Source organism: Odontesthes bonariensis, chromosome 21 (genome assembly GCF_027942865.1).
Source record: "Odontesthes bonariensis isolate fOdoBon6 chromosome 21, fOdoBon6.hap1, whole genome shotgun sequence".
NCBI classification, from domain to species: domain Eukaryota; kingdom Metazoa; phylum Chordata; class Actinopteri; order Atheriniformes; family Atherinopsidae; genus Odontesthes; species Odontesthes bonariensis.
This window is the reverse complement of record NC_134526.1, coordinates 1,202,398-1,218,659: the sequence shown is the minus strand read 5'-3', so window position 1 is coordinate 1,218,659 and position 16,262 is coordinate 1,202,398. Positions and strand designations below refer to the sequence as shown.

The window sequence follows — 16,262 nt, the reverse complement described above, 5'->3', positions numbered from 1 at the left end:
TTCGGTCCCTACCCACAGCTCGTGACCATAGGTGAGGGTAGGATCTCATTCTTTCGGTCCCTACCCACAGCTCGTGACCATAGGTGAGGGTAGGATCTCGTTCTTTCGGTCACTACCCACAGCTCGTGACCATAGGTGAGGGTAGGATCTCATTCTTTCGGTCCCTACCCACAGCTCGTGACCATAGGTGAGGGTAGGAACATAGACTGACCGGTAAATCGAGAGCTTGGCCTTCTGGCTCAGCTCCTTCTTCACCACGACGGGCCGGTGCAGAGCCCGCATCACCGCAGACGCCGCACCGATCCGCCTGTCAATCTCCTGCTCCATTCGTCCCTCACTCGTGAACAAGACCCCGAGATACTTGAACTCCTCCATTTGGGGAAGGATCTCATTCCCGAGAGTAAGTAATTTAACCCCTTAACGCCTATTGTCGCATATATGCTACAAACCGTTTGACTCAATCAACCAGCTGAGATAGCATCTTTATTCCTCCAATGCCGGTTAGGCCATATTCACTACGACCGCAAAGTGACGGACTTATTTCCTGTTGCAGATTTATATAAATAAATATGTTAAAAAAAAAAGCCTGTTGTCGCAAATTTGCAACATACCAAAATTTCTATTTATTTTTTGTGCAAAAGTGAAATTAATAATCTCAGCATTATTTACCATCTACTTTAAGGCTAAAACACACACAAAACATTTTTTTTATATACAGCTATATAAATTCAGGCATTAAGGGGTTAACGCTCTATTATTGTGTTGCTTTCCTGTATGTACAGTATAGTTATATAGCTTGTTACCACAAGAAAGTGTCTGTATCGTTAGCTATACAGCTAATAGCATCAACTGGGCTGTGGGAGGTGTTTGCATGCACATGAGATGTTAGCTTGCTCATTTTTGACCAAAACCCCCTACTTCAAGCTTCCTGAAGAAGAATGAATCCGCAAATTCAGTGCATTTCATCAGGATAATGATTCATTCATGGTTCCAGAGTCAAAACGGTCAGTCTGTCTGTGTCGTTAGCTCTGCAGCTAATAGCTCAGTCACTGTCGCTAATGTAACGGTAAATAGCATGAGGTATGCGAGTGGACACCTCATTTACTGTAACGCCAGTGTTGTGTACTTATTTGTTGTTTTGATAGCCGTCCTGCTGTTGGTTTTATGGCGTGCACTATATCTGCCTTTCCCCTGATAGAAATGACTCGCGCTACGTGCATCTTTGCAAACCAGAGCAATCAGATGAGAATGTCAAAATCCTCACTCCTGCTTTCCCCTTCACGCACGCCTTTTTTGCTGTGTCTTGTGTAGCACTTGCTTGATGTTTGACTGTGTTAGGAGAGTTGTTCACTAACTAGTTCGTCATATTGTCAAAGTAAGCTCATTTTAACAGGTTTCGCTAGTTTTACGGCATAGGGCTGCCGCGCCATCTACGTGCCATAGCGATTCACAAAACATTTGCGCATGGTACAACGGGCGTAAGTAAGGCCACACCCCCACTAAACAGCTCATTCTGAGGATCCTAAGGAAAGCTCATTTTTGGGATTGGCTTTCAAGCTCAATAGGCTTGAAGTCTCTCCTAAAAAACAATAAAAAAAATAGATAAACAAAAACTCTTCATACTGTGGAGTTGTACATAGCGAATGTTTATTCACTATTTTTATTTTTCATTTTATTTTATTTTATTTTATATTTATTTTATTCTATTCTATTTGCTTGTTTTTACTTTAATTGTTTTCATATACTTTATACTGTATGCTGCTGCAACAAAACAATTTCCCAAATTGGGATGACTAAAGTATCTATCTATCTATCTATCTATCTATCTATCTATCTATCTAATTCTGCACCAAGGCAGAATTTTGGGAAAAAAACTCAGATACAGTACAAGGGGACCACTAAAGCCTATAAAAATATATAAAAGCCTCCATTTATTTTCATGCCATGGAACCTTTAAGATAAAAGCTCAACAACCGGCCACAAACTGGAAGTAGAAGTTAGACGTAGTGTTGAGCTTTCGGGCACCAGCTGCTGGATCGTTGGGGTTCACTTAGTTTTTCACACTTCTCTCAGTGTTTGTTCAGTGGATAATGACGCAGTGTAACATGTCTGAGCTGGTTTTATTATGTCGTAAAGCTTCAGCTTTGAGAGAAGATTGGTTTTCTTTGTTGGTCGAAGGTAAACTTCTCGTGTCTTTCGATAAAAACCGGTTCGTATCTGAGCTGTAAACTGTGGTCGGACTGACTTACCTGCTCAGAGTAACTAAACACCAGCTGTTCACCTGCCTTGAACTGACCTCCGCTGGTTGGTCAGTCAGTGGGGTCACATGACACTGAAAGGATCGGATTATTGGCTAAATTACAATAAGAATGAGCTGAGCGAGGGTAATTCTCCTTGGATATCTGGCGGTGAATGAATGGGATCAGAGGCACAAAGCGTGTCATTCCCCGGTATGATAGGTGGCGCTGTACCCATTCCAGCTGTTGCTAATAGAGCCACTTCCTGTTGACCTCTTCACCACCAACAACAACAACAAACTCAGGCATTGGAGAAAGATGGAGAACGCAGAGCCAGATGAAGCTACGTCCCTCTACATTTGGTCTGTGATGAGCTGCTTGTTGCACAAACTCGATGCCCAACGGAGCGTTCTCCATCGCGTTGTTTGTTTCTTTCTGACGGCGACAACAACAGGAATATCGTCTCCTTTGACTTCCGGGTCACGACCCCGGGAAAACATCTGGAGCATGGGCAGAACGCAAAGTCTAAGGCTGTGTTCGAAACCGCATACTACATACTGCATACTACATACTGATCGATCAGACAGTATGCAGAGCGTTTACCCACAATGCATTTCGCTCCTGCCCGAGCTGAAATCAGCCGGCCTGAGGCTGATTTCTCTTAAGCTCTAAACTCTGTAAACTTTAGCAACATTTGAAACATTTTCAGGTGAGAAAGTAGTCGTTTAGATCCCCAACGTGTTGAAAACCTGACAAAATACCGGCTGTTTACAATTTTGTTCCCATGAATTCGGCGCTACTAAAGCTAGCCGCAGTGAGCTAACGCACTTCCGGTTATTTTCACAAAATAAAATACCCGTTGCCTTTTATCATAGGGAAAGCCATTACCATACAATTGGTGCTTTTGTTTTGAAAACAGGAAGTGAACCTACCCTCGTTGTAGCTAGCTTGAAACTGCCGTTTTGACAGGAAATGACGATCGGCGACGTCACGTTACGTTGCATCTTGGGTAGTTTGAGTATGAGTAGTAACCTCATGATGCATACCCAACATTTCAGAGAATCTAGTATGCATCCGGGAACTTAAAAAAAGTTAAAGTTAGTAGGAGTAGTGGGAGTAGTAGGAGTAGTATGCGGTTTGGAACAGCCTAATTCACCACGTGCTTCAGCGTCTGCAAGCAGGTTTAGTTAGACTTTTAACCCAGTTATCTCGGGGTCTTAATCCGATCCAGTTCTTAGTCAGATTAAGGTGTCTACATGCACTTAGTAACTCAGTCTGATTGTGATTTAGCCAATAATCCGATCCTTTCAGGGCCATGTGACCCCACTGAGTGATGTCACACGTGGGCGGGGTTCAAACCAGAGGAGCTCAGTTCTGGTTTGAAGCTCGGTGTTGTGTTACATCACGGTTACATCACCCCCCCCCCCCAAAATGGTGACAGTGCGTGACGTGACAAAGGCCGTATTCACTTGATGTTTCAGCGCACCTCGTGGCCATTCTGCATCCCGCCCATGTGGTGCTAATCAGTTTGGGATGCAGAATGGCGCAGGTCAACTCAGGTGCGGGGCTTACATCATCGGTGAAGATGGCCAGCTTGCCACTCTCCAACATGTCCTCCAGCTCCTCGTTGGTGGTGGTTCTTCCAGCTGCAGGCGGAACACACAAAGAGAGAAACGTTAGACACCGGGCGCGTCATGTGACCTCAGCTGGCGTTCGCCTGAGCGCTGACGGGCGGCTTCATGCTCAGTTACAGCCAGCGGAGATTAAACTCTCACCAAATGGAGACATTTTTAAATCCAGGTTAAAAACATTTCTGTTCTCATGTGTCTATGCATGAAATCTGCACGCTATCTTTGAACTTATCTGGACTGTGGCTTGTTTTTAAATTCCTTTAAATGATTTTATTTGTTTCTCTTTATATTCTTTTATGTATTTTTAATGCTTCTTCCACTCCCTGCTGCAATGCTTTTATTTTATGTAAAGCACTTTCACTGGGAAAAATGCCCCTCCAAAAATAAGTAAGAAAAACAACAAATAAAAGACGTTTTTGCTTGAAATAAGCAAAAAAATCAGCCAATGGAACTAGTGAAAATCAGCTTGTCCATTTTTTTTTAAATAAAATGTGATATTTAGGACTTTTGAGTTAAAAGTGATCTTGAAATTAGCTTAAAAACCTCTTCAAATGAAAAAAAAAGCTTGTTTCATATGATATGTGACTCAAAACAATTTGTTTTCAAGACTTTTTCACTTAACAAGTCCCTATATCTGGCTGAAATGGTACTTGTTAGGCAGTTGTGTCTTATATTAAGTGTAATGAGATACTCAATGAGACAAATATACTTGGTAAGATTTAGATTTTTTCCAGTGTGCAAACAAGTGGAACAAACTGCCAGTGGAGATTAAACTTTCACCAAATGGAGACATTTTTAAATCCAGGTTAAAAACATTTCTGTTCTCATGTGTCTATGCATGAAATCTGCACGATATCTTTGAACTTATCTGGACTGTTGCTGGTTTTTAATCATTTTAATTCATTTATTTGTTTCTCTTTATATTCTTTAGGCAAGGAAATTTTATTTATAGAGCACAATTCGTACACAAGGTAATTTACAAAGTGCTTTACAGCTACATAAAATCACAAGAAGGCAATAAAATCATTAAAAAGAAATAAAAAAATAAAAACCCATTAAAAATAATCATTAATTTAAAGGTGAAGAGTGCAGATAAAACACTTTCAGGTGTCATATGCACAGCTAAATAGAACTGTTTTCAGCCTGGATTTAAACATTGTCAGAGCTGAGGCCTGTCTCACATCTTCTGGAAGATTTAATGTATTTAAAATAATGTAATAATAATATTTTATGTATTTTTAATGCTTCTTCCACTTCCTGCTGCAATGCTTTTATTTTATGTAAAGCACTTTGAATTGTTTTATACATGAAATGTGCTACAGATTGATTTGATTTGACTAATTCAGGGTCCTGGGACGGGTTCAGAGGGGAACTCTCTGGTTCTGACACGTTTCCAGGTGTTTGTGAGACCGGCTGCAGACTTTGTGTCGGCTGAGTGTGAAGGTCAGAGCTGGACTGCACTTCCTCTGCAGTGCTCAGAGTTTATCCGTCTGCATCGGCCCAGCCCCAGTGTGTTTGTGTTTGTTTGTTGTTGTTTACCTTCAGACTGATGGAGGAGGAACAATGTGTTACATTACATATCATTACATATCATCACATTACGGTCATTCCGCAGACGCTTTTATCCAAAGCGACTCACAATCAGTGTGTTCCACATCGGTAGGCAGAACAACTTCAGGTAACAAGAAATCAGAAGTGCGTTTCCTTCCAAAACCAAACAGCTAAGAGCATACAGGGGTTAGACAATGAAACTGAAACTTTTAGACCACAATTATTTATCAGTATGGTGTACGGCCTCCTTTTGCGGCCAATACAGCGTCAGTTCGTCTTGGGAGTGACATATACCAGTCCTGCACAGTGGTCAGAGGGATTTTAAGCCGTTCTTCTTGCAGGATAGTGGCCAGGTCACTGTGTGATGCTGGTGGAGGAAAACGTTTCCTGACTCGCTCCTCCAAAACACCCCAAAGTGGCTCAATGATATTCAGATCTGGTGACTGTGCAGGCCATGGGAGATGTTCAACTTCACTTTCATGTTCATCAGACCAATCTTTCACCAGTCTGGCTGTGTGTATCGGTGCATTGTCATCCTGATACAGGATACAATGTTTGAACCATTGGATGCACACGGTCCTGCAGAATGGTTCGGTAGTCCTTGGCAGTGACGCGCCCATCTAGCACAAGTACTGGGCCGAGGGAACGCCATGATATGGCAGCCCAAACCATCACTGACCCCCCCCGTGCTTCACTCTGGGCATGCAACGGTCTGGGTGGTATGCTGACGTTACCCTGGATACGGGGGCTCTTGATACATCACAAAGACTTGCTGTCTTGGTCACAGATGCGCCAGCAAGACGTGCACCAACAATTTGTCCTCTTTTGAACTCTGGTATGTCCCCCAGAATGTTGTGTGCATTGCGATATTTTGAGCAAAACTGTGCTCTTACCCTGCTAACTGAACCTTCACACTCTGCTCTTACTGAGGGGTGGGCGATATGTATCGCTGGCGAAATTATCGTGAATGTTGTTTTGACGATGAGTAATTTTGCAATATCGAGATATAGGCTACATATATATATATATATATATATATATATTTTTTTTTTCAATCGCCAAAAATCAATAAAGTGCGGTGCCAGTGGTCCTCTGCCCTTACCACGGCGCCACGCCCTGCTTTGAACACTCTAATTTTTTCAAAGTAAACGCTTCGGACCCCGCGGGACACTCAGCTAAGAGCATGAAGGGGGCGCCGAGAGGCCGGGGCTGGGACAGAGAGAGGCCGGGGCCGGGACAGAGAGAGGCCGGGGCCGGGACAGAGAGAGGCCGGGGCCGGGACAGAGAGAGGCAGGGGCCGGGACAGAGAGAGGCCGGGGCTGGGACAGAGAGAGGCCGGGGCTGGGACAGAGAGAGGCAGGGGCTGGGACAGAGAGGGGCCGGGACAGAGAGAGGCCGGGGCTGGGACAGAGAGAGGCCGGGGCCGGGACAGAGAGAGGCCGGGACAGAGAGAGGCCGGGGCCGGGACAGAGAGAGGCAGGGGCCGGGACAGAGAGAGGCCGGGGCAGAGAGAGGCCGGGGCCGGGACAGAGAGAGGCCGGGGCCGGGACAGAGAGAGGCAGGGGCCGGGACAGAGAGAGGCCGGGGCCGGGACAGAGAGAGGCCGGGGCCGGGACAGAGAGAGGCAGGGGCCGGGACAGAGAGAGGCCGGGGCCGGGACAGAGAGAGGCCGGGGCCGGGACAGAGAGAGGCAGGGGCCGGGACAGAGAGAGGCAGGGGCTGGGACAGAGAGAGGCAGGGGCCGGGACAGAGAGAGGCCGGGGCCGGGACAGAGAGAGGCAGGGGCCGGGACAGAGAGAGGCCGGGGCCGGGACAGAGAGAGGCCGGGGCCGGGACAGAGAGAGGCCGGGGCCGGGACAGAGAGAGGCAGGGGCCGGGACAGAGAGAGGCCGGGGCTGGGACAGAGAGAGGCAGGGGCTGGGACAGAGAGAGGCAGGGGCTGGGACAGAGAGAGGCAGGGGCTGGGACAGAGAGAGGCAGGGGCCGGGACAGAGAGAGGCCGGGGCCGGGACAGCGAGAGGCCGGGGCCGGGACAGAGAGAGGCCGGGGCTGGGACAGAGAGAGGCCGGGGCCGGGACAGAGAGAGGCCGGGGCTGGGACAGAGAGAGGCCGGGGCCGGGACAGCGAGAGGCCGGGGCCGGGACAGAGAGAGGCCGGGGCCGGGACAGAGAGAGGCCGGGGCCGGGACAGAGAGAGGCCGGGGCTGGGACAGGGAGAGGCCGGGGCCGGGACAGAGAGAGGCCGGGGCTGGGACAGAGAGAGGCCGGGGCTGGGACAGCGAGAGGCCGGGGCTGGGACAGAGAGAGGCCGGGGCCGGGACAGAGAGAGGCCGGGACAGAGAGAGGCCGGGGCCGGGACAGAGAGAGGCCGGGGCTGGGACAGAGAGAGGCCGGGGCTGGGACAGAGAGAGGCCGGGGCCGGGACAGAGAGAGGCCGGGACAGAGAGAGGCCGGGGCCGGGACAGAGAGAGGCCGGGGCCGGGACAGAGAGAGGCAGGGGCCGGGACAGAGAGAGGCCGGGGCTGGGACAGAGAGAGGCCGGGGCCGGGACAGAGAGAGGCCGGGGCCGGGACAGAGAGAGGCCGGGGCCGGGACAGAGAGAGGCCGGGGCTGGGACAGAGAGAGGCCGGGGCCGGGACAGAGAGAGGCCGGGACAGAGAGAGGCCGGGACAGAGAGAGGCCGGGGCTGGGACAGGGAGAGGCCGGGGCCGGGACAGAGAGAGGCCGGGGCTGGGACAGAGAGAGGCCGGGGCCGGGACAGAGAGAGGCCGGGACAGAGAGAGGCCGGGGCCGGGACAGAGAGAGGCCGGGGCTGGGACAGAGAGAGGCCGGGGCCGGGACAGAGAGAGGCCGGGACAGAGAGAGGCCGGGGCCGGGACAGGGAGAGGCAGGGGCCGGGACAGGGAGAGGCCGGGGCCGGGACAGAGAGAGGCCGGGGCCGGGACAGGGAGAGGCAGGGGCCGGGACAGAGAGAGGCCGGGGCTGGGACAGAGAGAGGCCGGGGCTGGGACAGAGAGAGGCCGGGGCTGGGACAGAGAGAGGGGCTGGGACAGAGAGAGGCCGGGGCTGGGACAGAGAGAGGCAGGGACAGAGAGAGGCCGGGGCCGGGACAGGGAGAGGCAGGGGCCGGGACAGAGAGAGGCCGGGGCTGGGACAGAGAGAGGCCGGGGCTGGGACAGAGAGAGGCCGGGGCCGGGACAGAGAGAGGCAGGGGCTGGGACAGAGAGAGGCCGGGGCCGGGACAGAGAGAGGCCGGGGCCGGGACAGAGAGAGGCTGGGGCCGGGACAGAGAGAGGCCGGGGCCGGGACAGAGAGAGGCCGGGGCCGGGACAGAGAGAGGCCGGGGCCGGGACAGAGAGAGGCTGGGGCCGGGACAGAGAGAGGCCGGGGCCGGGACAGAGAGAGGCCGGGGCCGGGACAGAGAGAGGCCGGGGCTGGGACAGAGAGAGGCAGGGGCCGGGACAGAGAGAGGCCGGGGCCGGGACAGAGAGAGGCCGGGGCCGGGACAGAGAGAGGCCGGGGCCGGGACAGAGAGAGGCCGGGGCCGGGACAGAGAGAGGCCGGGGCCGGGACAGAGAGAGGCCGGGGCCGGGACAGAGAGAGGCTGGGGCCGGGACAGAGAGAGGCCGGGGCCGGGACAGAGAGAGGCCGGGGCCGGGACAGAGAGAGGCCGGGGCCGGGACAGAGAGAGGCCGGGGCCGGGACAGAGAGAGGCCGGGGCCGGGACAGAGAGAGGCCGGGGCTGGGACAGAGAGAGGCAGGGGCCGGGACAGAGAGAGGCCGGGGCTGGGACAGAGAGAGGCCGGGGCCGGGACAGAGAGAGGCCGGGGCCGGGACAGAGAGAGGCTGTCCTTGGATGTGGTAGCCGTTTCTCAGGCTCCCTCTCCGGAGGGAGAAGTAGCCTGAGAAACGGCTCGAGGTTATCTAGAGTCACCAAAGCGGCCGGGGCACCCCGAGAGGCACCCCGCATGGGTTTTGGGTCTGATAAATGCACGCATCCCCGAAGGTCAGCGCTCGTTTTGCATGTATTAGCTCTAGAATTGCCACAGTTATCCAAGTAACGGTAGAGCGATCAAAGGAACCATAACTGATTTAATGAGCCATTCGCAGTTTCACTGTACCGGCCGTGTGTGCTTAGACTTGCATGCTTGTGTTCATTTTATTGTGATCTTAAGGCGAGTTTTAATTTCTTTTTAAATATCGTCAAAATATCTTTATCGTGAAAATCCTAAAAAATATCGAGATATATTTTTTTGCCCATATCGCCCACCCCTACTCTTACTGGTGCAATGTGCAATTAATTCAGCCACCAGGCTGCTCCAATTTGGCCATGAAAGCTCCCACACTGAAATGACAGGTGTTTCACTTTCATAGTCTAACCCCTGTAACCAGGGCTAGGGTACGTGCAGTAAGTTAGGCACCGAGACACATGGGAAGACCATTTAGGAAACAAATAAGTGCGTAATTAGAGCGTAAACAATAAAACAACTGAAAAACCTTTGTGTTGAAGGTTGAAATAAATTGTGAGTTTGTGTGTTTCCATGGAGACGCCTTCTGTGTTTATTTGTTTAAAACGTCAGGTGATACATTTTTTACACACCCGTTCGCCTCCAGTGAAAGTTTCCTTCACCTCTGCCCTTTGTTATGAATGTAAAATCCATAAAGGGACATTTATTCCTTTGTTTTGGTCATGTGACCGTGTCCAGACTTTCTGGACGGGGTAATTATATTATTATTACTGGTAACTTCCTGTTTCTGTCTCCTCAGTCAGACCCCAGGCACCAAGTCGTTGCTGATAATTCTTTCATTTCTGGCTAAAAAATGTATTTTGCTGATTTGGTCAACACAGATTTCTGCTCCTATTCCTCTGGAGAAGTCGACTGGTAAATCAGAACCATCAAACTCCTTCTTACAGAAACTAAAACTGATCCCTGACTCCCTGTTGGAGGAGGCCGGCTGCTTTTCACTTTGTTTCATTTTGTTTATTCAAAACAGGCGATTCACCGACCCGTCTCCTGTCATTGTGCTGATTTATATATATATATATATATATGTATATATATATATATATATATATATTGGTGTATGCATGGATGTATATATTTATATTTATGTAGAGATACATATGGCAGCGCTCGTGTTAGTTTGGGGTGGGATGTTTTGTATGTTTTGTTGTTTGTACACAACTTAAAAACCAGTAAAACCAGTAAAACCAGTAAAACCAGCTGCTTGTCCTGACGGTTTAACGGTTACATAACGGGGAACTCACTGATCTCCAGCTGTCTCTGGATGCGGTCCTTGCAGCGGTCGCGGTACTTGGACTGCGTGGTGTTGTACTCAGTCATCACCTCCACAAACTTACGCGACAGCGTCGAGTGCTGCAGGAAGATATGGGGGGGGGGATACAAACCGGTTTAACAGGAAACATCAGACCATTCACCAGATACAGAACAGCTAACTCAGGTTTAAAGCTGTCTTTGATGCAACTTTTGTTGGTCTTAACATCTTGTTTACTCCCTTTGTCCTACGGGTCAGAAATGAGCCGCCCTACCAAAGCCCCAAAATAAAGCAACTTAATTGAATCTTAAATCCAAAATCTATTTAGTATGATGAAACCACCTGTTATTTATCTATTCAACTCAACTCAACACATTTTTTATCATGTATTTTTTGTTACACAATACAAAAAGACAATCAGCAGTTTTCAGGATTACACTTTTTTTTATTTTTTTGGTCAGTGGGACCAACAGTTTTCTTGTTTTCTCAGTTTTCTTTTACATAATAAAGGTTTATTATTGCTATTATATAAATGTGAAGTAATTACTTCTGAATTAATTATATTGAAAGGGAAAAAAACAGTGAACTTTTTTCTGGTGTTTAAATGTTTTTATAATTCACGGGTCAGAAATGACCCATAAGACCATCTTTGTACCCTAGTGGTGTACAGCCCACATGGAAACATGAACAAAAATAAAGTCTGACTTTTTCTAATGATGGGGTCCCTTTAGGGAAAGTCATAAAAAGATAGTTTAAGGTAGTTTTTCTACAGCTAAACATGGTGGTGGGTCACTTTGGACCCACAAGACAACAGGAGGGTTAAATGTGCAAATTAAAAAAACCCAGCATGAAACGGACACGTTGTGAATAAACCAGAGGGGGGCGCTGTGGGCTGTTAGCGGGTGCAGTTCAGTAGAAGAAGAAGTCAGGATGAACAGATCAGAGTTAATCAGGAAGAAGGGAAAGTGAAAAGGTTCCTTCTGTTTGGTTGCTGTCGTCATGACGACATGATGACGTCATCTGATGGTTATTTATCCGTCTGATCTGCTGTTTGCTGTCAGTGAAATGATTAAAAAAAAAAACTTCCCAAAGACGGGCAGAGTCCCAGAAAGTGTTCAGTTTAAAGTTGAATAAAAGAAGAAGAACATCATGTCCATCGACCTTTTGAAAAGAATCCAACACTTTTCCATCGATGGTTTAAAGTGAATAAACTCATCATGAGGTGTCATCAGAGGGATTCCGGCTACAGCTACACACATGTGTATATATATGTATATATATATATATACACATGTGTATATATATGTATATATATATACATATATATATACACATGTGTGTAGCTGTTGTAATTCAGTGGAAGAAGTAGTTGATCTAAACAGGAAACAAAGGAGGAGGAAAAAACAACAACAGCTGTGGTGGACATCCACAGGAGGAAAATGGAGAATTACTGTGTTCTCTAGAAATGTCTGGGATATTATTTGGTCTATGGGATATTATTTGGTCTATGGGATATTATTTGGTCTATGGGATATTATTTGGTCTATGGGATATTATTTGGTCTATGGGATATTATTTGGTCACGGTAAACGGAGGTAAACAAAGGTAAACGAAAGTAAACGGAGGTAAACAAAGGTAAACGAAAGTAAACGGAGGTAAACGGAGGTAAACGAAAGTAAACGAAGGTAAACGAAGGTAAACGAAAGTAAACACAGGTAAACGAAAGTAAACGAAGGTAAACGAAGGTAAACGAAAGTAAACACAGGTAAACGAAAGTAAACAAAGGTAAACAAAGGTAAACGGAGGTAAACTAAAGTAAACACAGGTAAACGAAAGTAAACGAAAGTAAACACAGGTAAACGAAAGTAAACAAAGGTAAACAAAGGTAAACGGAGGTAAACTAAAGTAAACACAGGTAAACGAAAGTAAACGAAAGTAAACACAGGTAAACTAAAGTAAACACAGGTAAACGAAAGTAAACAAAGGTAAACGGAGGTAAACGAAAGTAAACGGAGGTAAACGGAGGTAAACGAAAGTAAACGGAGGTAAACGAAAGTAAACGCAGGTAAACGGAGGTAAACGAAAGTAAACGGAGGTAAACGAAAGTAAACGCAGGTAAACGGAGGTAAACGGAGGTAAACGAAAGTAAACGGAGGTAAACGGAGGTAAACGAAAGTAAACGGAGGTAAACGAAAGTAAACGGAGGTAAACGGAGGTAAACGAAGGTAAACGGAGGTAAACGGAGGTAAACGAAAGTAAACAAAGCTAAACGGAGGTAAACGCAGGTAAACGAAAGTAAACGGAGGTAAACGAAAGTAAACAAAGGTAAACGGAGGTAAACGCAGGTAAACGAAAGTAAACAAAGGTAAACGGAGGTAAACGCAGGTAAACGAAAGTAAACAAAGGTAAACGAAAGTAAACGGAGGTAAACGAAGGTAAACGAAAGTAAACGGAGGTAAACAAAAGTAAACGGAGGTAAACGAAGGTAAACGGAGGTAAACGAAAGTACACGGAGGTAAACGAAGGTAAACGAAGGTAAACGAAAGTAAACGAAGGTAAACGAAGGTAAACGAAAGTAAACGGAGGTAAACAAAGGTAAACGTAGGTAAACTGAGGTAAACGAAAGTAAATGAAGGTAAACGGAGGTACACGTAAGTAAACGGAGGTAAACGAAAGTAAACAAAGGTAAACGGAGGTAAACGCAGGTAAACGGAGGTAAACGAAAGTAAACGGAGGTAAACGAAAGTAAACGAAGGTAAACGAAAGTAAACGAAGGTAAACGGAGGTAAACGGAGGTAAACGAAAGTAAACGGAGGTAAACGAAAGTAAACGGAGGTAAACGAAAGTAAAAGGAGGTAAACGGAGGTAAACGAAAGTAAACGGAGGTAAACGAAAGTAAACGGAGGTAAACGAAAGTAAAAGGAGGTAAACGGAGGTAAACAAAGGTAAACGAAGGTAAACGGAGGTAAACGGAGGTAAACGAAAGTAAACGGAGGTAAACGAAAGTAAACGAAAGTAAACGGAGGTAAACGAAAGTAAACGGAGGTAAACGAAAGTAAACGGAGGTAAACGGAGGTAAACGAAAGTAAACGGAGGTAAACGGAGGTAAACGAAAGTAAACGGAGGTAAACGAAAGTAAACGAAGGTAAACGGAGGTAAACGAAAGTAAACGGAGGTAAACGAAAGTAAACGGAGGTAAACGGAGGTAAACGAAAGTAAACGGAGGTAAACGAAAGTAAACGGAGGTAAACGAAAGTAAAAGGAGGTAAACGGAGGTAAACGAAAGTAAACGGAGGTAAACGAAAGTAAACGAAAGTAAACGGAGGTAAACGAAAGTAAACGGAGGTAAACGAAAGTAAACGGAGGTAAACGAAAGTAAACGGAGGTAAACGAAAGTAAACGGAGGTAAACGGAGGTAAACGAAAGTAAACGGAGGTAAACGAAAGTAAACGAAAGTAAACGGAGGTAAACGAAAGTAAACGGAGGTAAACGAAAGTAAACGGAGGTAAACGGAGGTAAACGAAAGTAAACGGAGGTAAACGAAAGTAAACGAAGGTAAACGGAGGTAAACGAAAGTAAACGGAGGTAAACGAAAGTAAACGAAGGTAAACGGAGGTAAACGAAAGTAAACGGAGGTAAACGGAGGTAAACGGAGGTAAACGGAGGTAAACGAAAGTAAACGGAGGTAAACGAAAGTAAACGAAGGTAAACGGAGGTAAACGAAAGTAAACGGAGGTAAACGAAAGTAAACGGAGGTAAACGGAGGTAAACGAAAGTAAACGGAGGTAAACGAAAGTAAACGGAGGTAAACGAAAGTAAAAGGAGGTAAACGAAAGTAAACGGAGGTAAACGGAGGTAAACGAAAGTAAACGGAGGTAAACGAAAGTAAACGGAGGTAAACGAAAGTAAAAGGAGGTAAACGGAGGTAAACGAAAGTAAACGGAGGTAAACGAAAGTAAACGGAGGTAAACGAAAGTAAACGGAGGTAAACGAAAGTAAAAGGAGGTAAACGGAGGTAAACAAAGGTAAACGAAGGTAAACGAAAGTAAACGGAGGTAAACGAAAGTAAACGGAGGTAAACGAAGGTAAACGGAGGTAAACGAAAGTAAACGGAGGTAAACGGAGGTAAACGAAAGTAAACGGAGGTAAACGGAGGTAAACGGAGGTAAACGGAGGTAAACGAAAGTAAACGGAGGTAAACGAAAGTAAACGGAGGTAAACGGAGGTAAACGGAGGTAAACGAAGGTAAACGAAAGTAAACGAAGGTAAACGAAAGTAAACGAAGGTAAACGAAAGTAAACGGAGGTAAACGAAAGTAAACGGAGGTAAACGGAGGTAAACGAAAGTAAACGGAGGTAAACGAAGGTAAACGGAGGTAAACGAAAGTAAACGGAGGTAAACGGAGGTAAACGAAAGTAAACGGAGGTAAACGGAGGTAAACGGAGGTAAACGAAAGTAAACGGAGGTAAACGGAGGTAAACGAAGGTAAACGAAAGTAAACGGAGGTAAACTGAGGTAAACGGAGGTAAACGAAAGTAAACGGAGGTAAACGGAGGTAAACGAAGGTAAACGGAGGTAAACGAAAGTAAACGGAGGTAAACGGAGGTAAACGAAGGTAAACGGAGGTAAACGAAGGTAAACGAAAGTAAACGAAGGTAAACGGAGGTAAACGAAGGTAAACGGAGGTAAACGAAAGTAAACGGAGGTAAACGGAGGTAAACGAAAGTAAACGGAGGTAAACGGAGGTAAACGAAGGTAAACGAAAGTAAACGAAGGTAAACGGAGGTAAACGAAGGTAAACGGAGGTAAACGAAAGTAAACGGAGGTAAACTGAGGTAAACGAAGGTAAACGAAGGTAAACGGAGGTAAACTGAGGTAAACGGAGGTAAACGAAAGTAAACGAAGGTAAACGGAGGTAAACGGAGGTAAACGAAAGTAAACGGAGGTAAACGAAAGTAAACGGAGGTAAACGGAGGTAAACGAAAGTAAACGGAGGTAAACGAAAGTAAACGGAGGTAAACGAAAGTAAACGGAGGTAAACGGAGGTAAACGAAAGTAAACGAAGGTAAACGGAGGTAAACGAAAGTAAACGGAGGTAAACGGAGGTAAACGAAAGTAAACGGAGGTAAACGGAGGTAAACGAAAGTAAACGAAGGTAAACGGAGGTAAACGAAAGTAAACGGAGGTAAACGGAGGTAAACGAAAGTAAACGGAGGTAAACGAAAGTAAACGGAGGTAAACTGAGGTAAACGAAGGTAAACGAAGGTAAACGGAGGTAAACGAAAGTAAACGGAGGTAAACGGAGGTAAACGAAAGTAAACGGAGGTAAACGGAGGTAAACGAAAGTAAACGAAGGTAAACGGAGGTAAACGAAAGTAAACGGAGGTAAACGGAGGTAAACGAAAGTAAACGGAGGTAAATGAAAGTAAACGAAGGTAAACGGAGGTAAACGAAAGTAAACGGAGGTAAACGGAGGTAAACGAAAGTAAACGAAAGTAAACGGAGGTAAACGAAAGTAAACGGAGGTAAACGGAGGTAAACGAAGGTAAACGAAAGTAAACGGAGGT

General features: G+C 46.7%; 1 protein-coding gene across 1 annotated transcript in view; it reads right to left on the bottom strand.

Moving 5' to 3' along the window:
• stx1b (syntaxin 1B) overlaps positions 1 to 16,262 on the bottom strand; it is a 91,290-nt gene that overhangs the window by 4,914 nt on the left and 70,114 nt on the right. Inside the window, exons 6-7 of the mRNA XM_075454630.1 lie at positions 10,688 to 10,796; positions 3,810 to 3,883 (exon numbers count right to left, since the gene is read on the bottom strand). Of these exons, the coding sequence (XP_075310745.1) occupies positions 3,810 to 3,883; positions 10,688 to 10,796 (183 nt within the window). The remainder of the gene's footprint in view (positions 1 to 3,809; positions 3,884 to 10,687; positions 10,797 to 16,262) is intronic.